General features: G+C 37.0%; 1 protein-coding gene across 4 annotated transcripts in view; it reads right to left on the reverse strand.

The window, feature by feature from the left end:
- LOC127556643 (zinc finger protein 665-like) overlaps positions 1-22,678 on the reverse strand; it is a 92,629-nt gene that overhangs the window by 63,231 nt on the left and 6,720 nt on the right. The window contains exons 4-5 of one of the 4 annotated variants that reach the window (XM_051989909.1): positions 3,977-4,103; positions 2,559-2,654 (exon numbers count right to left, since the gene is read on the reverse strand). The exons of 2 other annotated variants lie outside the window; for them this stretch is intronic. In XM_051989909.1, coding sequence (XP_051845869.1) covers positions 2,559-2,654; positions 3,977-4,103 — 223 coding nt within the window. Of the gene's footprint in view, positions 1-2,558; positions 2,655-3,976; positions 4,104-19,938; positions 21,118-22,678 lie in introns of those variants that run through there. One more of the 4 variants, XM_051989915.1, reaches the window with a different exon arrangement.

Below are 22,678 nucleotides of genomic sequence, written 5' to 3' on the forward strand. Positions count from 1 at the left end.
TTAGACAGGAATATGACCTGCTATTTTATGTATTGTGGAGATAAACTGACTTGTTCAGGATTGCATAATCATTATGTATAAAAGGCACACTGAGATTTCTAGCCTGGACAAGGAATAAACACGTGGTAGCAGCTGTAGCTTTAAGCTTTCGTAGCTCAAAATTTGCCAACTTTAAAGTGTACAACATAGGAAGGTGCTAGAGGTGTCACCCTCCTATTTTAGAGTGAGAAGCCTGAAGCAGAGATGTGGAGTGACTTGATGTAACAACACATTTCATAAATGTCAGAGGTGGCCAGTGGATACAGGTTTTCTTGGTAAGTCTCTTAAACAATCACTGAGAACAAGAGTTTTTATGAAGTGGATTCATAGATGCATGAATGCCTTAATCAGAAAGCATTTTGGTTAACAGACAGATGTCAGTGGATAGGGAAAGTCCCTGGCATCATGCATCAGAGCTCCATACTTTTCTCTCTGTTCTTATTTAACAATTTTAATGAAAACATAAAAGGCGTACATCAGTGTTGCTGATGCCACAAATATGGGTGACAATACATTAGAGAATGAATAAGGAGTATATAAAAGTCTCAACATGTGAGAAGAGAGGAAAAAACTCAAGATAAAAATTAAGAACAAATGTGATTGTACAAAATGTCACTAGAAAAGGAATGGAGAAAGCTAGTTGGGAGAGCAGAACTTGTTTGAAAGATCTGAAGGTTTTAGTTAACTCCAAAAAAAAAAAAAAATGCAAACTAATGATGACATCAGCTCCCAAATCTAGCAACACTCTGAGCTCCATTTCTACATGGAAAGTCATCAGATTACAGAAAATTCTGCTCCCACGATACAACATGTCAATCAGAACACATTTTGAGTCTGACAGTCAATTCTGGGCACATTTTGAGAAGGACATTACTGAGAAGGCAGCGCAGTCACAGAAATGCCACTGGAATGGTGAGAAGTCTGGAAATGATATCTTATACATAAAAATTGGAGAGTTTAACATGAGGAAGGCAAATATTCAGAAGAACTAAGATGGCTGCCTTAAACTATTTGAAGGGCTATCATATGGAGAGATGGGACTTATTCCTGACATCTATTGACATTTTGGCTCCATATAAAAGAACAATCTAATCTCTTTGTTTCCAAACAGAACTGACTTTCACCAAATAATTACTTTGCCACTTTGGGAATCATTATAACGGAGGGTCATGGAGACATTGAAGAAATTATTCCTTTTGGATACAAGGTTGTATCCAATGATCTCCAAGATCCCTGAGATTCTATAATTCAATTAAATGAGAGATAGCAGACTCAATTAATCCTCTATCTTTTCTTTTGACACAGGATCAATACACTCTTAGACAATGGACTGTTCTTTCTTTTACTTGCTGAAACATACCAATATAGTAAGTCTCTTCTATTTTAGTGGTAGGGACAATTTTTTTACCCCTCTGGCTGCTAACATGTCAAAGAACAGCTGTCATTCCTGTAATTGGGAGCTAAAGGGTGAGGTTTTTAAGAGTCATCTAATAAGGACTTAAAATCTAGGGGAAATAAACAGGAGATGAACACAACAAACAGAATGGATTCAGGAATATGTGTTAGAGTTAAAAAGGGAAACCAGGATAGAGATGATGGGAGGGAATAATGGAGTAGAAAAGAAGTATCAGAGGATGAACAAGAATTAATGAAAGTAATTTGGGATAAAATAAATGCTTTCATCATTTTACATCTGAATTATTAAATCAGGATTCTAACTATCAATCTTATTCATATTCAAATGGCATGCATTTACCTTTCTTTGATATTATTCTCATCATAGTAATCATTTATCTGATCAGATGGTCAATTTTTTCCCCAAGATGATACAAATTAGTAGATGTCAAAATAATGCTAGGAGGCATTCAAAGGTTCCTATGATCACATCCCATGCTACCTATTTTGTTGTGTAACCTACTGCTCAACAAGAAGTATCATGGGCTCTAAAAAACCAGTTTACTTAGCCTCTTCCCTACCTTCAAATACACATATCTACTCATCCTAATATTCATAGCCTTTTTCATTCTATTTCCTTTGCTAAACACTAAAAATGCCTTATTCACCTATCCCCCAACTATTCAAATCCCAACATTTTGAACATAATACAGACATATATATATTGCTAAATAATTGTTATATGGATAATGTGCCTTATTTTTGCAAGGAAAATGTAAAATTATAGCAGGGAATGAAAATGTCTCATTTTTAGATTTGTTTTTAAGGTACAGTCTGGTGCTATATTTCTACCAGGTAGTAAAACAAGGACAAATAATCATCTAAGCAATAAACATTCAAAAAGTAACTACCATATACCGGCAGGATCTGAGGCACTAAAATGACTTCTGACAGATAAATTTTGACTTGCTGAAATGAAACCACAAAGGCAAATGAAACCACCTTCTGCTCAACAGCCTTAGCCTTTTTTTTTTTTTTCCACCAAAGCACTCAAAGGTGCTCTACTGCGCAGCCCAAATTGTTGTGTGGAAGGATTCCCATCTGCCTGGATTTCATTTACGTACCTGGACAAATGACTTGTGAGACTTCTGTCTCTGGTGTCCATGGTCCTTCCCCCCGCTCCAGCTGGGATATCACATCTGGTTTAAAGATGGGAAACCCTGATCATGTGAAAAGACATGGAAATTGTTGGGAACACAGACTCACTATAGAATTCTAAGTATTTCTGACTCTTGGAATTAAAAAGGATCATGAGACCTTCTAATCTAAATCATACCAAGTCCTACCTACAATATACTCAGTAAGTGGTCAGTAAGATGTCTGATGACATCTAGTAAAGGAGAATATATTAATTCTACTTAATTTCTTGGAAGCTTTAATTGTCAGGACATTTCTTTACCCACTGCTTCTAGTTTTGCCCTAAACTGCTGAAAATATCAATCTTTCTCCTCAGGAAAATCATTCAAATAGTAGAAGACAACTATCCTGTCCCACACTTCCATTTCCCAATCCTAAGTCTTCTCTTCTTGAGATTTCTGGCTTCTTAGGGGATGAAGCTCTTCACTATCCAGGATGCCCTCCTTGGTGTGCTCAATTTTAGAGATTTATTTCTTAAAACAAGTTATAAGGAGCTTAAAACAATACTCCCAACAAGGTCTGACCGGAGCAGAGGAACACAGAACTACTCTCTCCTAGATCCTTCACACTAAGCTTCTCCTGATGCAGCCAAAAACAAGTTTGCCTCTTGGGGCTACTATGTCACAAGTTCTTTTTCAGAGAGAATCATCCATCTTGCCTTCTCTTTCCACCTTCATGTCAAACTGACATTTCTGAACCCAGGATTAAGATTATAAGTTTTCCCCTCTTATGTGTCATTCCATTAGCTTTCGCCCAATACTTTAGCCTTCTTAATCTGTACTGTCATGCACTTTATCCCTCTTGTCTAGACTGGGCTTTGTGTTATTGACAAATTTAACAAGCATGACATTTGAGCCTTTCCCCAAAGCAGCAACAGAATGTTGGACATCAAAGACTTGTCTGGGGCATTTCACTAGACCTCCTGCCAAGATTACACCAAACATTAATGACCGACTTTCTTCAGGATTCCATTATCTACTCTATATCTCTGCATCGCGTCCATGAGAATAATAAGAAAGATTTTTGTTAAAATCTAGGTAAAATGTATAAAGCATTTCCCTGATGAACTAGTCTTGTAGCCTTGTCAAAAAATAAAAAATAAAATTAATTTAGACTTCTCCATGCCTGATGAGGTCATGCTAAGTTTTTGTGACCACCACTTATTTTTTTAGATATTTACCAACCATTTATCTAGCTCACTGATGTATATATAGCTTAGACTTCTCTTCTGGCTTTTAAAAACCAGACCAATAAAAATAACCAAGCATTTTGGTTACTCCATTAATTTTTAACAAACGACATCCCAATAAACAGATTCTGAGTTAAAAAGGAACACTGTCCTTACCCAAGGAGACAAAGTTCTTATAGTTCTCCAGCATCACATCCCTGTACAGGTTTCTCTGTGCTGGGTCCAGTTGTATCCATTCTTCTTGAGTAAAGTCTACAGCCACATCCTTAAATGTTACTGATTCCTGTAATAGTAAAACAAATTACTGCTCATCCTTAAATGCTACTGATTCCTGTAATATTAAAACAAATTACTGCTCATCCTTAAATGTTAGTGATTCCTGTAAATTAAAACAAATTACTGCTCTTCCTTCTTTTATATGGAGTAATAGGAGAGCTATAAAGGTGGAAGAACATAAAAGAACTGATTCTCAATGCTGAGAGTTTCAGTGTATTCGATAAAATACCTGCTGAGTAGCTAATGTGCTAGACTTTGTACTAGCTAGGAGAGCATACAGTTTTATGTTATTATTCAAGTTTATCTATAGTGGGAGTTTTCTTAACTTCTTGTTTTACAACGGACCCCTCATCTTTGGTAGTTGTTGAAACAGATATATTCCTTCTCAAAATCATATCTTTAAATAAAAGAAGGAAATGCTTAATTTTTGAAATAAGTGAAAACAAGGTCTGATTTTTTTTTTTTGACTCAAGAGCACAGACCCTTGAAAATCCATAAACTCCTTAAAAAGAGAAAGAGTCCAGGTGAAGAAGTAAATTATAAAGACTTCAAGGAATGGGAACTTTGGCAGCTGAAAGAAGATGCAGTTACAGAATCAAAAGAAAGCTAATATTGTTCATTGACAGTTTAATTCCAAGGAGAGACAGACCCTGGGAACCCCACTAAACAAGCTACCCAGACATGATGCCGTACCTGAGGAGCTTGGAGAAGACTCCAATGGAAGAGAAATCAATTTCACATGTATTCCCCACCTGTGACTCCCATACACAGGACTTAAATTTAAGCGCCCTTTTATTCACAGATATGAGATGTATCCGGGGGGGGGGGGGGGGGGGGGGGGGGAGGGAGGAAACATACACCTTAGGTTTACAGAAAGGTTCCAACAAAAAATATTGTTATATTTTTATATGTTTTGGTCCTTTGTATCTCTGTTGGAATTCTAAGGGGACAGATGTCTAGTAGTGGGTTGGCTAGGTCAAGGGGAAGGAACAGGTTGGTGACTTTTGGGGTACAAAATTACTAAATTACATACATTAATGCACAAAAAATTAACATGAGAGCGGTGATTTGATCTACCCATTTTGGAAATACTATGAAATTTTAAAAGAAATTTCTCTAATTCTTCCTTCTATGTTTTGTTGATAATACAGAGAGAGACTAAGAATTTTATTTACTCAAGTCATTATTGTGGTGAATTTTAACTAACTCTCCAGGGTTCTTTTTGGGATACAGGACCAATAGTGACAGTGCTGGATCAAAAGTTATGCAGTTTGAGAGCTCTTTGGGCCTAGTTCCACCTTACTCTCCAGAATGGTTTGCATGAATTTATTCAATTTTGTATTTTTTAATTATAGTTAATATTTCTAGAAATATATGAAATAATAGTATTAATGGACATCTTTCTTTTACCTCTAGTTATAAAACACCTCTGATGTTTTTTCTTTTCAGATTATGCTAGTTTTGCATTTAATATCTAAGTACTAATTGCCATATTAATGAACTGATAATTTATGAAATTATGAAATAGAGAGAGACACACCCAATTTTTTGGGTACTCACCAGGAAAAAAAATCACAATTGGCAGAGGGAAATGGGATGGCAATCCCACTGTGAAAGTCTAGAAAGGCAGAGACAAATAGTGAAATGTGGTACAGAGACAGACAGTGGCAGGGGGACAGGAAGTGGGATGGGGAAGGAAGGTGGTAAGGGGAAATGGTCAGGAGGAAGACAGAATATCACTCACATAACCATGGATTAGATTTGGGAAGCATGGGCCTAGTAGTGGAGAAGGAAGAGTACTGAAGGTTGGGGGGAGTAAGCAAGAGTTTGTGTTTCATTTTTATAGAGTTTTTTGAGGAAATAGCTCCACACCTATTTGTGCTATCTTAGGGTTAATTCATTAACATATCAAAATTGGGAAAGCTTCAAACTCAAAGTTATCAGCACCTTTTTGATGTTCTGCAGATCTGGACCTGTGAAGATCTGAATTTTTGGGAGGGAATTTACATAACAGAGGATCAAGACAATGACAAGCAGCACCTAGATGGCTTCTCCTAATTCAACACATATTACAGAAGGAAAATTTCAGTTAATATATAACACAATTTTATGAGGGTCATGATCAGGAGGTCCAGAATAAGAAACAATTTCAACACATAAGGAAAGATCTATTTAGCTCAATTCTTTAAATTTTTTTTTTTTAATATAAAGTGGTTAGTATTTGTCAAAGGGATTTTTTGCATCTGTTGATAGTTATATGATTTTATTATTAATATGGTGTCCTATTTATAGTGTTTCTGAATCAAACCTGCATTCCTGGTATAAATCAAACTGATCAGAGGGCCTAATAGTTTTAATTTGTTGCTATAAGTTCTTTGCTCACATTTTGACATCAGTTGTCATCACAGATAGTGGTTTGTATATTTCTTTCTCTACTATTTTTACATAATTTAGGTATCATTAGTACTACATCTGTCTCAAACAAAGAGTTTGTTAGGATTCGTCTTCCCAATTTTTGAGAAGAATTTAAAGATGAAAGTTATTTGTTCTCTGAATGGTTGATAAAATTTGTGTTAAAATTTAAAAAAAATTTTTAATTAGACAAGATTGGCTTTCTTCTTTCTCCCACTCCATCTCATTTTTCTATTAAAGAACACAAGAAAATTAAATCTATTGGAAGTAGGGACAGTAAATCAAAATAAATTTCCATACTAACCATTAAAAAAAGTTGGTGAATTTTGTATCTTTTACTTTTATATTTGGAGGTAGGTAACTTTTCATCATGAGTCAGATGATTAATGGTTGTTCATTATATTGCTAAGAGTTCAACATAATAGTATTCCATCTAATTTATAAGCCATGATTTATTTATCAATTTCTAACTTTATGGGTACCTCCCACCCTTTACAACTTCAAAAGGAAGTATATATATCTATGCTTATACTGAGTTTGTTTTGTTTAGGACTTTTCTCTCCCTTCCTCTATTTTCCCTTTAATTTCCTGTCTTCCCTTCTTCCCTTGCCCCATTTCCCTATTGAGTGAAATTGTATTTCTATACTCAATCATGTTCTTCCATCTTTTTTTACCAGTTTAGAAGAGATGTTCAGATGTCAGTTGCCCTCATCTACTTCTCCTCCTTGTATGTATAAATGGGTTAAATGAATCATTGGCTGCAGTTAGGAATGTTATGAGTTAAAACTCATAAATATTCTAGTTAGGTTAAGAATAATATGGGTAGGCCATTAGCTAACTCTGTCTTGGCTAAACCTTCACACATCCTTGAACTTGAGTCACATCCTTCATCTTTTACCACCCCCTCCCCCTTACGAAATTTGGGGAGGGGGAAATCAACAAAATCACCAACACAAACATATAAAAAGTTTAAGAAACAAAACCTCCACATGGACTTATACCACAGGTATGCCCTGCTACTGCCCTTCATCACAATAAAAAATGGAGCCTCCTTTTCTTGGAATACCCGACACAAGCAATTAGTCGGCAACAATGTATGTGTGCATCATTTTCCATAATTTTCCTTTCTCTTCTCTTTGCATTCTTAAGATCGAGATTTAATAGAATCACTCCAAGGCTTTGTCTAATTGAACTCACTATATGACTGATGATGAGAAACGAGTATTCAGAAGGAACATGTTTCATCTCCCTTTCTGGGAACGTTAAGTCTTTTGTCAGTGTTCATTAATTTTTTACATTATGTTTCTCTTCATTCCCATGTTTAAACTACAGTTTCTATACAGCTCTGGTCTTTTTATTAGGAATTCTTGGAAGTTCACTATTTGAAGGGCTTTTCTCCCCTCCCCTGAACCCCTCTTGTAGCATCATGTTCAAATTTTACTGGATAAGTTATTCTTGGTTATAATCCTTTGCCTTCTGGAATATTGTGTTTCAAGCTCTCCATTACTTTACAGAGGTAGTTGCTAAGTCATGTGTGATTCTGATTGGTTCCTTGGTAATTGAATTATGACTGCTTGCAGTATTTTTATTTTCACCTGGAAACTCTGGATTTGGGTTGTAATGTTCCTAGGAATTTCAATTTTAAGGTTTCTTTCAGGAGGGAATTGGTGGAATCTATTTCCCTTGACTCAAGTAATTCTCTTTTTACATATCTTTCTATTTTGATCATGATATCCAGTTAGGCCCATGATAATTACATTTTTTCCCCTCCTCAATCTGTTTTTCAGGTCAGTTTTATTTTTTTTTTTGCTATGAGATATCTTACATTTTTTCCTATTTTTCTCAGCCTTTTGATATATTTCTTATTGCCTTATGGAGTCTCATTTGGTTTACTTTAACTTTCAGGGTTTGTTGATTGGACAAGATTTTTTAAATTCGTGTGCTAGATTCTTCATTTTCATTTTCCATTTTCCCTTCCATAGTTATCATTTTTTTCCCACAATTTTTTTCCATTTATGAAAACCATTTTTTAAATCCCGGCTTTATCTCTTAGAGGAATTCTATCTTCCCTCTTATCTCCCCATAATTCTTTCTCTTAACCTCTTTCCCTCCTCCTTCCCTTTTGGGTAAGATGAATTTCTGCACCTGTAATGGGCTGAGGCTTGAGTTGATGCACTGAGGTCCCAAGCATGTGAGGCTAAATAGTAATTGGACCATACTCTATTAATATATATGCTTGGAGAAAGAATGCCCCCCGCCCACTCTTTGTGCAAGTCCTGATGTGTTGTATAGGAAACGACGTTTTTGGTGGGTGGAGGCAGGGGAGTGGAAAGGGAAGCAGAAAGACAGATTGCTGGCTGGTTTCTTGTCACAGTTGCTCGTATTGCTATCGCAACTGCCCTTCACCTCCGATCCCCCTTTCACCTGCAATTCCCCTTTATCTCTGCTGGCTGGCTTTCTGTCGCAGCTGCCCATATTGCTATCGCAATCCTTCTTCATCTCTACTGAGAATAAAGATTGAAGATTTTTCCCTTAATCTGAATTCCTGACTCAGGCTGATTTTAAATATGCGGCAATCACATGCACCCATCTTTCTGTGTATGTTTATTTTTTCCTCCTTGAACCTATAAATGAGGTTTAAGGAGTGCTAGTTCCTATCCACCACCTTTCTCATTACATAAACATTTCTTTGCTTATCCCCACTTAAATAAGATAATGAACCCCATTCTTTCTTTCCTTTCCCTTCTCTCCTACCAACGCATGCCTCTTCTCCCCTTCCATTCTTCTGAGATCATCCAAGCATAACAGAACCATAACTAAACCCTATTTAGACTCCCTCCAAGACTGTTGGTAACTCTAAAGTTCTGAGGAGTTATATATGTCATCTCTCCACATAATGAGGTAAACTGCTTAACTTTACTAGTTTTTTATTGAAGGGACTCTGATTACTGGCCCTAGCCCCACAGAAATCATTATTCAAGAGTCTCATTGCAATCATGAGCAGGCTATCATATTCTGAGCCATGTCAAACAAAACATAACACAGAAATCAGCCAATAAGAAGCAGCACCCACGGGACGCAGAATAGGACACAGGATCGCAACCTCAATCTTTCCCCTGACATTACATGGGCTGTATGTAGTATATTACTATATCTATACATATGATATGTCGTATTACATATCATTTTATATTCTTATGTATGTTAACATAATGATTTTATTACATTATATGTCACACACATTAACATCCCTTAAGTGGGCTTTTCTGCATGCATTCTGGGGACGGTGGGGAGCCATACCAACAGTCCACCAAGGCTTTAGGCCCTCCTGAGTAGCCACCGCCTCCTTACACTTTGGACTTCACACACCTTGTGATGGAATCAGCACCATTTACAGATACTCTGTAAAAGCCTTGCCTTGCTTTGGGGAGATGCCATCAAGCCTTCAGAGAGCTTGGCCCACCTGCTGACGGAGCGCACAGATCTCACTAAAAGGCCTCTGCTTGGGCTGGAGGCTGAACGGGCCTGAGTTCTTTCAGAGGTGACACTACAACACACACCTGAAAGCTCACCATTTCTGGCACCAACATGGGACAAAACCTCTGACCCACACCCTCTCTAATCCAAAGTAAGCTGCCCCCCTTTTTGAGCTGGTGTCCCACAAGACCCCAAAGCTTGGGGGGACTACTTTGGATCCGAGTGTTCCTTGGCCCCTGTGTCTGGCAAACTCCCTTAGGAGGAAGGACACGATATAGTGGGAACTTTGTGCATTCATTGTCTTTTCCCTATGGAACACCAGGGGATGAGGTGAGTGGCTCTAGAGAAGAAGCTTTTAGGCTTACAAGAAGACTTTAAAAGGAAATGGTCTTTCTCCTTGTTTTCTCCTGCAGTGGGTGGACAAGAAAAAGAGAAAATATTCCCAGTGCAGTGAAGGTTATTTGACATATGATGGTAGAAGCACGTTGCCTTGAAAATTTAAAAAAACTTAAAAGAAAGTTACCTTGAAAGACTTAAACTGCAGCCAGCCAGTAAAACTTCTGAGAACTGCAGGTAAGAGAGAACACTGGGAAAGATTGATTAACTTTACTAACTCTCACCATAAACTTTCCACAGGAGATTATAAAAAAGAGGAAAACTAAGACCCTTTTTTCCTGTGGTCCCAGTCCTGGCCAAGTTGGGGCTACAGAAATAAAGTTAGATAATTAAAGTTACAGAACACTAAAAACATTTTAGCAGATTCTGCATGATTTGAGATTAATCATAAAGAGTTTGGCAATTAGTCATTTTGAAATTGCAGGAAAATCTCTTGAGATTTTGGGGTAATTCTAGGATCTCAACCCCCCACTAAAACATCTTAATAAAAGTATCACTCTGAGAATTTATTTGAAGGGAAAATAAGGATTAAATCTTATAAAGTTTCTTTTTAAGCTTTTAAAATTTGCAAGATTACTAGCTTCATTATTCTAGGGCAGTGAAGCAAAGTTAGAGGCAGAGAGCCCAGAAATGAAGTGAAGAAAAAAGAGGCAAATAGCAACCCCTTTTTAACCTTTCCTTGACTTCCTATTTTGGTCCTTTCTGCACCATCAGGAAAGAAAACTATTTTCAAATACAAGTTAGGGTAGATGCTGAAAAAAGGAAAACATCCCAGAAAGTCTTGAAGGACCCTTCCTGAATCCTGATGACTCAGTATGCTACAACCCCTTTCCCAGAGTCATGGGTGTATCACCGTTGTGGTTAGCAAGACCACTCCAGTCCATGTGCCTGTTAACCTGCTCCACCTCAGATTAAGAAAAGAGAATGCTGCAGAAAGGCAGGGAAACTTGAATTCTGGGTAGACAGGGAATGGTGGCAGCTGCAGAGGGCCCCCCCTCCCCACCCTCACAGCCTGCCCCAAGGGCTCCCCAACTCCAGCATAGGTGTGTGGTTCAGGCCCCCCAACCAGCATTCCCTGAGTCTTGCTACCTGAAACTACCACTAGGGAGAACCAACAGCCACCCCAGCCCCTCACCTGTGTCACACCCACAAAGCCCAGTCAGTATTTCTAAGGCAGGGCAGGCCCTGGGCAAGACCCCCAGCGCGACAAGAGAGTCCAAGGTCTCTGGCAGCGTGACAGGAGGGAGATCGCCAGCTAGTCTCTCCGCTGGGGGAGGCCACCCTCCTATGTTCCAGCTGCAGCAATGTACTATGTAATTTATGCCAAGTTATTTTATCTTTATTTACCCCACTCTGATGATTTGTAAAGAGAAAAATATAAATGGTTGTTGTAAGATCAAAATGATAGCAGTATAAAGTACTTAAAACTGTGACCGGCATATATGAAGTGCTACATTATTATTATTTCTCTAACTGAATATAATTATTGCATATTTGATATTTTTAAAGTGGTTTTAAAATGTCAAAGGTAATAAGATCAATAATTTTCACATGAGATAATTTGGAAATTCAATTGACTACACCTGAAATTTACTGTGTTATTCTAAATTAATGTTGAACAGAAATGCTGTAAGACAAAGAAAATTTTATCATATGAAAAGGTGCTCTAAACCACTATTGATTAGAGAAATGCAAATTAAGACAACTCAGGTACCATTACACACCTCTCAGATGGCCTAAGATGACAGGAAAAGATAATGATGAAGGAATGTGGGAAAACTGGGACACTGATGCATTGTTGGTGGAACTGTGGACGGATTCAGCCATTCTACAGCACAATTTGGAACTCTGCTCAAAAAGTTATCAAACTGTGCACAGCACAGCAGTGTTCCTAGTTTTACAAAACTTCTTGATTATAGAAATTTGCTATAAAAGGAAAAAGAGGCATGGTCATATATCCAGACTCATGCCTGGAATCAAACAGAGTTGAGAGTTTTCTCCCAGATATATGACCATGTCTCTTATATTTCAAGTCAAATGATAATATAGGGATTATAATCTCCAAAGAGCAAAATAATTAGACAAAGTAATAAGATAAAAATGTAATGTAAAAGTTTCCTAATTAAATGGAAATAGTAAAATTTGAAGACAGCAAAAATGTCAGATATATATGATTGGCTTCCAAATCTATCAATCAAAAAAATTCAGCCTTTAAGTATGTATTGTAATAAGTTTTAAGGTTTTATTAACTAAGGATTAATTGAATTTTATACACAAATGGTACTAATAATGGATCAGAAAGTGAAATTATTTTTAAGAATCTAATTGATAATTTTAAAATTATCATAAATGAGCTTCCTAAGAAAAAACATTACAATTAGACAGATTTACAATTCTATCAAATATTATATTAGATATAGTATTTAAGTAATGATATAAAGACTGAAATTCTCTGAAGATTCAAAATTGGGGAACCAAACTTAAGTGATTGTATTAGATTAAGGAAAAATCTCTAGATTTGGAACCAGAAAAGCAGTGTTAAGCGTTATTCTGAGGATAAAACATATTGTCCAGGAAAAGTTATCTAACTGAATAAGTTATGGTATATGAATGTAATATAATACTATTGCTCTATAAGAAATGATCATATTGAGTACTGGACATAAGAGACAGCCAGGATCTTTTTTCTATTTCCCCCCAAAGCAAATATTTTGGAAATGGGTTGTTTTTGTGGTAATCTATTGTTCACATCAGAAAAATAAAAGTCTAGCCATAAAACTTAAATAGCTAAAGCATGATTTATTGAAGCCTATTGGAAGTCACAAGAAAGCTGGGCCATGAATGGTGAGAATAAGAATATGGCTCCTGCTTGCAAATAAAGAAATACAATCCTTATGCTTTTTACAAAAATTTTCCTCTCTTCACTGCTCCCCTAAGTAGGTTTCATTACTTTCTCATAGGAAGAGGGGAAAAGCAGCAAGAGATAGTGACTTTGAGAAAAAGACTTTGAATTACTCTTTCTCTTAATACTACTATGCTTGCAGTTTGATGAATTACTAGGGAATGTAGACTGTGCAGATACATGCACATATAACCAACTTTTAAAAAATTATTATTATTATAGCTTTTTATTGACAAAACATATGCTTGGGTAATTTTTCAACATTGACCCTTGCAGAAACTTCTGTTCCAACTTTTCCCCTCCTTCCCTCCACTCCCTCCCCTAGATGTCAGGTAGTCCCATACATGTTAAATACATTAAAGTATATGTTAAATACAATATAAGTATACATATTTATATAATCCAACTAACTTTTAAGAAAGATATGTACAAAGAAAACCAACTCAGCCAAGATTAGAAGGAAAGCAGAAAGTTGAGAAAACTTTTTACAGTCACTGTTTCTGATAAAGGCCTCATTTCTAAAACATATAGAGGTTGACTCAAATTTGTAAGAATACAAGTCATTTTTCAATTGATAAAATTGTCAAATGATATGAAGATAATTTTCAAGTGAAGAAATTAAAACCTCTTTTAATCATATGAAAAAATGATCCAATCACTACTGATAAGAGAAATGCAAATTAAAACAACTCTGAGACAGCTCATACCTCAGATTGGCTAAGATGATAGGAAAAGATAATGATGAGTGTTGGAGGGCATGTGGGAAAAAAATGGGACATTAATGCATGGTTGGTGGATTGTGAAATGATCAACCATGCTGGAGAGCAAGGTAGACCTATACCCAACTCTTCAATCCAGCAGTGTTTCTACTGGGCCTGTATCCCAAAGAGATCTGAAAGACAAAAGGATTCATACATTCACAAATGTTTTATAGTTGTCCTTTTTGTAGTGGCAAGGAACTGGAAATGGAGTAGATGCAGTTGGAGAATGGCGGAATAAGTTGTAGTATATGAATATAATTGAATACTATTCTATAAGAAATGACGAGAGGATGATTTCAAAAAAGTGTGGAGAGACTTACATGAACTGATGCTAAGTAAAGTGAGCAAAACTAAGAGAACATGAACACAACAAGAAGATTATGTGAGGATCAACTGTGATGGATGTGGATCTTTTCAACAATGAGGTGATTCAAGGCAATTCCAATAAACTTGGGATGGAAAGTACCATCCACATCCAGAGAGAGAACTACAGGGACTGAATATGGATCAGTGCTTAGAATTTTCTTTTCTTTCTTTTTTTTTTTTTAGTTTGTTGTTTTTTTGTTTGGTTTCCCCCTCCCCTTGTGTTTTTTTTTTTCCCTGCTTAATCTGATTTTTTTTTTTAACTCAGCATGATGAATATAGAAATGTTTAGAATAATTGCATGTTTAACCTATATTAGATTGCTTGTCTTGGGGAGGGGAAATGGGAGAGGAGAGGGAAAAAAATTTGGAATACAAGGTTTTGTAAAGGTAAATGTTGAAAACTATCTTTGCATGTATTTGGAAAAATAAAATATAATTTTAAAAATTGTACAGAAAATGGAAGCAAAAGCAAGTAACAAAGAATGAATATGAAAGTAAGGTATAGTCCTATACAAATAAGATTAGTAATGTTAAAGTTCTGGTATATCTGGCAAAAATAGCTCAGGATGACAAGAAGGTTTCTATCAGGAGGTGATAGACAGAGGGAAAAAGGCAGCAGAGCACAGCAGATAGAAAGCTGGCCTTGAAGCCAGAAGACCTCAGTTCAAGTCTCACTTCTGACACATGCTGGCTATATGACTCCTGACAAGTCACTTAATTGCAACTGTCTAAGTCTTTTAAGTGTTGGAAATGTGCCTTATACCTGCACTGGTCCTCTTCACCCAAGAGTTCCTTGATACAAAAGAAGATGAATGGAGGGGAGGAAAAGGAAGAGAAAGAGAGGGAGGGAAAGGGAAAAGAATACTAAGAGGGATAAGATCACTGAGGTTGAGGGGACAATGATAACAAATGGAGAGAAGACAGAGCTGTTCAACCCTCATTTTACATTTTTTTATCTTGTTTTTGTGAAGGAAAGTGATGTTTGCTAACTTCAGATAGCTGCAATCTCAATCCTGGGGCACAAAAGATGAAATCTTCTTCTCAGGTCACAGGATTATAAATTAGGAATGTAAGTAACTATAACAGTGCAAAAGAAACTAACTTTGCAAGATGTGACCTACTCTGACTTCAGAGAAGGGATGAACAAACTTAACCTATTATTGGTGAGATAATGGAGGACATAATGACCCATCCATTTTCAGATGTGCTCAGTGTGCTAATTTGTCTTGTTGATTATTATTTGTTACAAGGGTAAAAGATGTTTGGGGAAGAAAAGACAGATTAGTAGAAAAGTGACTGTCTTGAAAAGAACATTAATAAAACAAAAAAATGTTCATAAGATGACAAATTGAGCAATTATTACCAATTAAAATTAATATACATTATTTTAATATACACTTAAAACACTAATAGAAGTTCACAATTTAATATTTGATTCTCCTTTTTGTTTTTCAAATGTTTAAACATTAATGTTTGCAGAAGACTGTTAACAATAATAATAATAAAAAAAAAAGCCCAACAAACAGGTTGGAAAAATAGTGATGGCAAATACTACCCAAAAAATTTTAAATTTAAAATATATAAGGAAAGATAAAAAAATTCACAAATCTTTGATAGACAAATATAGACTAAGGTTATGGTCAAATAATTTTCAAAAGAAAAATTTTTACAAGTTAGATTTAACAAGTTATATTAAATGCCTACTATGTGCCAATTATACAAGCTAAGTACTTTACAAATATGATTTTCAGAAGTCTGGGAAATAGGTGCTTTATTTAACCCATTTTATAGATGAGGAAATTGCAGTAAATAGAGGATTTACCTAGGGTTACACAGCTACTAAAGTGACTGAAGACATACGTTTAACTTTGATTCCACTGTGCCACCTAGCTGCCAAACTGTTAATAATCACTTGAAACATCCTCAGCTTCTTCAAAAATCAAAGAAGTCAATGAGGTCCTTAGATCCATCAAATTGACAGCAATAATTAGGGGATAAACAGGTAAACTCCTTTACATTCACAGACTTGCTGAATATTATCAGAAAGTACTATCAATGTGCTGAAAAAGTAACAAAACTCTCATAGTTTGTGAGCCAGCACTTAGTATGATGCTTGCTGGCTTGGCTGAGCGACCCCATAATTCTATTTCTAGAAGCAGGCCCTTTAAGAGTCACTGGGGAAAGCAAATGGCTCAAAGACTTTCCTAGCAATATTTTTATAACTGCAAAACAAAGAAACACAACTCCACAGACAAGTTAAATATCATCAACAGAAGAAGGTTAAATAAAATGTGGGACATTAATGGAATGAAATACTAAAATGTGAGTAAGGAACAAAGATGAAAAACAGAAAGGAATCTACAAAGATCTTTAGTAAAAAATGTAAAAATCAAGCACACAGAAACAGATCAGAGCATAAATAACGAGGATCTGGGAGGAGGAAAACTCAATGATGGTGAATAGACAAAGCACACTGAAGAAAACTTCTAGTGAGGGACTGAAAAGTCACACAACTAAAGAAAAATACATGGTCAGTAATAATTCCACTTACTTGTACTGATGCACAGTATTATTTGTAAATAATTTAATTTATAAAGAGAAAAGAAGATGACTATTTAATTTCCAACAAAAACTCTGAAGCAAGTGTTAGTCTGTTAGTCCAAGCATTTATTAAGCACCTACTATGTGCCACTGACCACCCAAACCCTGGGGGTACAAAGAAAGGCTAAAGCCAGGCCCTCTCTTCAAGGAGCTCCCAGTCCAGCACGAGTGACAACATGAAAACACTAACACACAAACAATGGGTGATCTCAAAAGGGGCGAAGAAAGACTCCTGGCAAGGCTGGCCTGGAGCTGAGACGCTTCCAAGGCAAGGGCTGGCAACAACCTGATCTCTTCACAACAAATATATACATATCTTAAAAAAAAAAAAAAAAAAAAAAAAAGAGAGAAAAGTCCCGAGGATGGGGAGGACCGTAGGACATGAGGTGAGCCCTCAGTATCCAGAAGCAGATGACAGTTTTTCAGTGGGTAACTGGACAAAGCATATGAACAGCTCACACACACCCAGGAAAAAACACTGAAAAGTGTTTAACAGAAGATTATTTTTCTTCTGCTGCTTTTGCTTTATTTGAAAAAAAAAATCTTTGTAAAAAGAGATGGTTCTTTGGGAGAAGAAAGGAAAAGTGGCACAATGGGAAATCTAAGCAACGTCAAAACAAAAGATACCAATCAAAATCTATTTTTAAAAAATAACCTATATTGCCAAAAATGAAACAAAGTCCAAGTAAGATATTCATGGAGTAATACCTTATTTCTATCAAAGTAGCAAAACTTCTCCAATCCACAGTAGGCAGGATCGTGGGGAAGCAATATACCTCTAGAGGCATGTGTCTATACACGGCACGGAGAATTCCATGAACACAAAGCACTTGTTAGTCCAAAAAAGGTTCCTGATTCCCTATTGCCCTGCAGGACCCACTAAACTATCCAGTGTGGCCCTTAAAGCCCTCCATGTCCTAGCCATGAGCTCCCTGGCTCTCCAGCTTTCTTATGTCTACTTTCCTTTTTACTGCTCGGAGTCCTGTAGATTTGGGTCCAAAAAAGGCCCGATTCCCTATTGCCCTGCAGGACTCACTAAACTACCCGGTGTGCCCCTTAAAGCCCTCCACGTCATAGGCATGAGCTCCCTGCCTCTCCAGCCTTCTTATGTCTACTTTCCCTTTTACTGCTCTGAGTCCTGTGGAATGACCTTCCCCTCCCTCATAGGTGATGCTGCCCTGTCCATCTCTTTCATACTGGCTATTTGCCATGCCCCTTCCCAAGCCACCCCTGCTGCTGAGAGCTTCAAATTTCCTTCATAACCCTCCTCCAGCACCTCTTTCTACATGAAACCCTGTCTCGATGCACCCCAGATACTAGTGTCTTATTTTTATATACTTTTAACATCTGTTAAAATTTTTTTTGAGTTTCATATTCTATCCCTCCTCCAGGATTCATCTGTTCTTTTTCTGGAGATGGGTAATATTTTTCATCATGAGTCTTTTAGGATTGTCTTGGATTGTACTGATAAAAGCAGCTAAGTCTTTCACAGCTGATCATCTTTACAATATTGCATTTACTGTGTACAATATTCTCCTCATTCTGTTCTCTTCACTATGCATTAATTAATAAGTCTTTTCAGGTTTTTGTAAAACTATCCCCACCCCATGTTTCTTATATTCTATCATAATCACTAAGTACAACTTATTCAACCATTCTCCAACTGACAAGCAGCTCTCAGTTTCCAATTTTCGGCACCACAAAAAGAGCTGCTATAAATATTTTTGTATGTATGAGTCCTTTGCCCTTTTCTTTGATCTCTGCGATACTGACCTAAGTAATGGTATTGCTGGGTTAAGGGTGATGGACAGTTTTCTAGCCCTCTGGGCACAGTTTCAAATGGTTTGCCACAATGACTGGACCAATTCATAATTCAACATTGTAATAGTGTCACTATTTTTCCACATCCCCTCCAGGATTTTCACTTTCTCTTTGTGTCATGTTTGCCAATCTTATCAATGTGAGGCAGTATCTCAGAATTGTTTTCATTTGTACTTTCTCTAATGAGTAGTGAGAATGTTTTTTTTTCATATGACTTGATAGCTTTGATTTCTTCTGAAAACTGCTTATTCATATCCTTTGACCATTTATCAACCGGGGAATGACTTTTTTTTTAAAAAATAAATTTGGCTCAGTTCTCTGTGTATTTGAAAACGAGGCTTTTATTAGAGAAATAAAAGATTTTCCCCAGTTTCCCGCTTTCCTTCTATTTTTAGCCATATTGTTTTTGCTTGTGGAAAACCTTTTAAATTTCATGTAATCAAAATTATCATTTTATTTCCCATAATCCTATCCTGTTTGATCATAACTTTTCTCTTACCCACAGATCTGAAAGGTAATTTATTTTTTTTTTTACTCATCTCATTTGCTTGTTTTTTCCCTTTACTTTTAAATCACATACTCATTTTAAACTTTTCTTGGTTGCACTTTTTCTTGGTTTTCTTGTTGAGTCATTGGTTTATACCTAGTTTCAACCAAATTGCTTTTCAGTTTTCCCAGCAGTTTTTTTTTTTTTTAAATAATGAATTCTTGACTTCAAAGCTTAGATCTCTGGGTTATCAAACACTGGATTAATGTTAAAGCTTTTTGACTTCAAATTATGTTTAACTGATTATAAATACATTATGTTCTTATATATTACCAACAGGATTCCTCCAGGAAGAGATCGCTAAAGATACTTTATTTAAAATATCTCTAGACAGTATAAAATGCTTGGGAACGTACCAACCAAAAAAATCCCAGGTTCTATATGAACAAAACAATTAAAAAAAAAAAAACTTGGCACACAAATAATCAGATTTAAATAAATGGAGAAATATTAATTGTTCATAGATAAGAGTCAACATGATAAAACATACATACACACACATATGTATGTATATACAATGTCATTTTAATTAAATTATCAAAAATTTATTTTATGGAGCTAGGAAAAAAATTTATCTAGAAGAATAAAAGGTCAGGATATAAAAGGAACTAATGGAAAAAAATGTAAAGGAAGGAGGCTTAGCAGTACCAGATTTTAAACCATATTATATGACAGTAATTACTGAAATTATTTGGTACTGGCTAAGAAATAGAAAGGTAGATCAGTAGAACAAAGTATGCATGCAATCTACAGTAGTCAATGAATATAGTTATCCAGTGTTTGTGACAAGTGTGAAGATTTAAGTTTGGGGATAAGAATTCATTATTTGGTAAAAATTTGAGGTAAAGCTGAAAAATGGTGGCAGAAATTAGACATAGACTGATATCTTACACCATTTATCAAGATAAGGTCAAATGGATGCATGAACTAAATATAAAGGGAGACATTACAAGAAAATGTGAAGAACATGGAACATATTTCCTATTAGCCTTAAGGACAGGTGACCATTTTATGAACAAATAAGAGACACAGAATGCTGCAAGATGTAAAATTATGACTTTGATTACATTAAATTAAAATTTTTTTCCTTCAAATATAACAAATGTAGCCAAGATCAGAAGGAAGGCAAAAACTGGGGAAAATGGGGGAGAGAAATCTTAGACAGTTCTCAGAAAAGGTCTCATATCTCAAACATATTAAAAACTGTATCAAGTATTTAAGAATACAAGAGCCATGGACATGTTACCTAAACTTTTGGAGCTGGGCAAGTCACTTAATTGCCTTGCCAAAACCAAAACCAAACAAACAAACTTGCAAAATGGGAATAATTATATCTATGCTCTTTACCCCCTAGAGATGTTGGGAAGCTATATAGCAATGGCTATACTCGTTCATTCATTCATATTCTAAGTTAAGATCAGTGTCTGCTCAAAACAAACCCACTAAGTTTCTGACGACAGAAATGAGTCCTATTCTGGCACACTCTATGTGCGGCCTTTGTGGATCCGGCTCAGAGCTTTGCAACACTTCTTCCTTGGACCCAATCTAGGTGATCCTTTGGTCTTCTGGCCAGTTCGTCAGCCTCCAAACATTTACTAATCCTTTACCAACTTCCGCATGTCGGCTCAAGGCACTGAGCTCCTGATGTTCCGAGGCCCCGGAGTTCGGAGATCTCCAACGCTCGTCCCCTCACTCCCTGTCATCCTGGGGGCTAGAGGGTAATGGTGACTGGACTGGGCCTAGAATCAGGACAACCCAAGTTCAAATCCAGCCTCAGATACTCACTAGCTGTATGAGCTTGGGCAAGGCAACTTCAGTGCCTGTAAAAGGGCAGTCGTAACAGCACCTCCCTCAAAAGGTTACTGAGAATCCTGAGACCATATTCCCACAGTGCTTGCCCACAGCATACGCTAATAAAACCTACTGTTCCCCCACTCCCTGGCAGAAGCCAATCTGTCTTAGGATCCATTTATAATATATATACCACAAACAAAAACAATCCGTGGGAATCTTCCCCGACTAGCTGGGCTAGCAACAGAGGAAGCTACAGATCAAGAGAATAACTTGGACTATCTGAAATACTGAGAGAGAGGGGAATTTCCATATTGGGAATTACCACGGAGGATCAGGAAGCGCAGTGCCCCAAGTAAGGATTTCAGTGAACAACGAAGGCTTCCAAAAACGGTATTGGGGGACAGTGGAGTAAACTTTGAATCAGGATTCAAACCCCACTTTTTAAGGAAAGCTTTTATTAAACTTAAAAGAGTTTACAATATAAGTGCCAGGGGTAAAAAGGAAGGTGCAAGCCCCCCGCCTTCAAGGCTCACCTAAGCCAGGAGATGACATGGAAGGAACAGGAGCACAAAAGCTACAGAAGGTGTGAATAAATGGATGGCTATCTTGGAAGGAAGGGGCTGGGTGGCAGCAGGAAAGGCTTCTTAGAGGAGAGAGATGTGGGCTGAGCCCAGAAGGCAGCGAGGGCAGTCAGGAAGGGCAGACGGGGACAGGCAGCAGGGGTCCATGGCCAGGACCCCCATGTGGAGTAGCTACTGGCACTCCATCCATTCTCCTCACCTCTCTCCCCAGGGCCTTGGACTTGGCCTCTGAAATGCGGGGCTCTGGCTGGTGGGCTTCGCCTCCCCATACTACAGGGGGGTCTGAACCAGAGTCCCCTTTATAGTAGTATGTGAGCTCACTGAGATCTGGGGTAATTTTGTTCCCTTATATCTGCACCCCCGGAACTTAACTTGGGATGATGCCGAGCGTGTAGTAAGAGTCCATAAAAACTGCTAAACCATTCATTCAAATAGTAAAGGGAAGGATAGGGAGGATACCAAAGGAAGGGAGAACATCATCAACCCCTTTGGCGGGCTGAGGAAATCCAGGGACTCAGAATGGAATACATAAAATAAAATACAGACTTCTAAAGGAAGTCAATTACTTGAAATACCTCCTGATTGTCCTCCTTCCCTGACTTCCCAACTGTTTTCAATCTTCTCTTGCGGGTCTTCATCCAAGTTAGGCGCACAGACTGTGGGTCTCCCCCAAACTCTATCACAGACCTCCTCTTCTCCCTCTCTCTTTTACTTGGTGATCCCATTAGCTCCCACAAATTGGATGAATCCTCCTTTTATACATTCTATTTATTTATTTATACGTGTATATACAGTGATTCTCACATCACTGACCCAACCCAATTCTCTCTCCTAAGCCCCAGTCTCCGATCTCCAGCTGTCCTTGGGTCACTTCAATTAGACGTCCCATAGAGTATGAAACTCACTGATTTCAAAACTGAATTCC

Source organism: Antechinus flavipes, chromosome 3 (assembly GCF_016432865.1).
Source record: "Antechinus flavipes isolate AdamAnt ecotype Samford, QLD, Australia chromosome 3, AdamAnt_v2, whole genome shotgun sequence".
NCBI classification, from domain to species: Eukaryota; Metazoa; Chordata; class Mammalia; order Dasyuromorphia; family Dasyuridae; genus Antechinus; species Antechinus flavipes.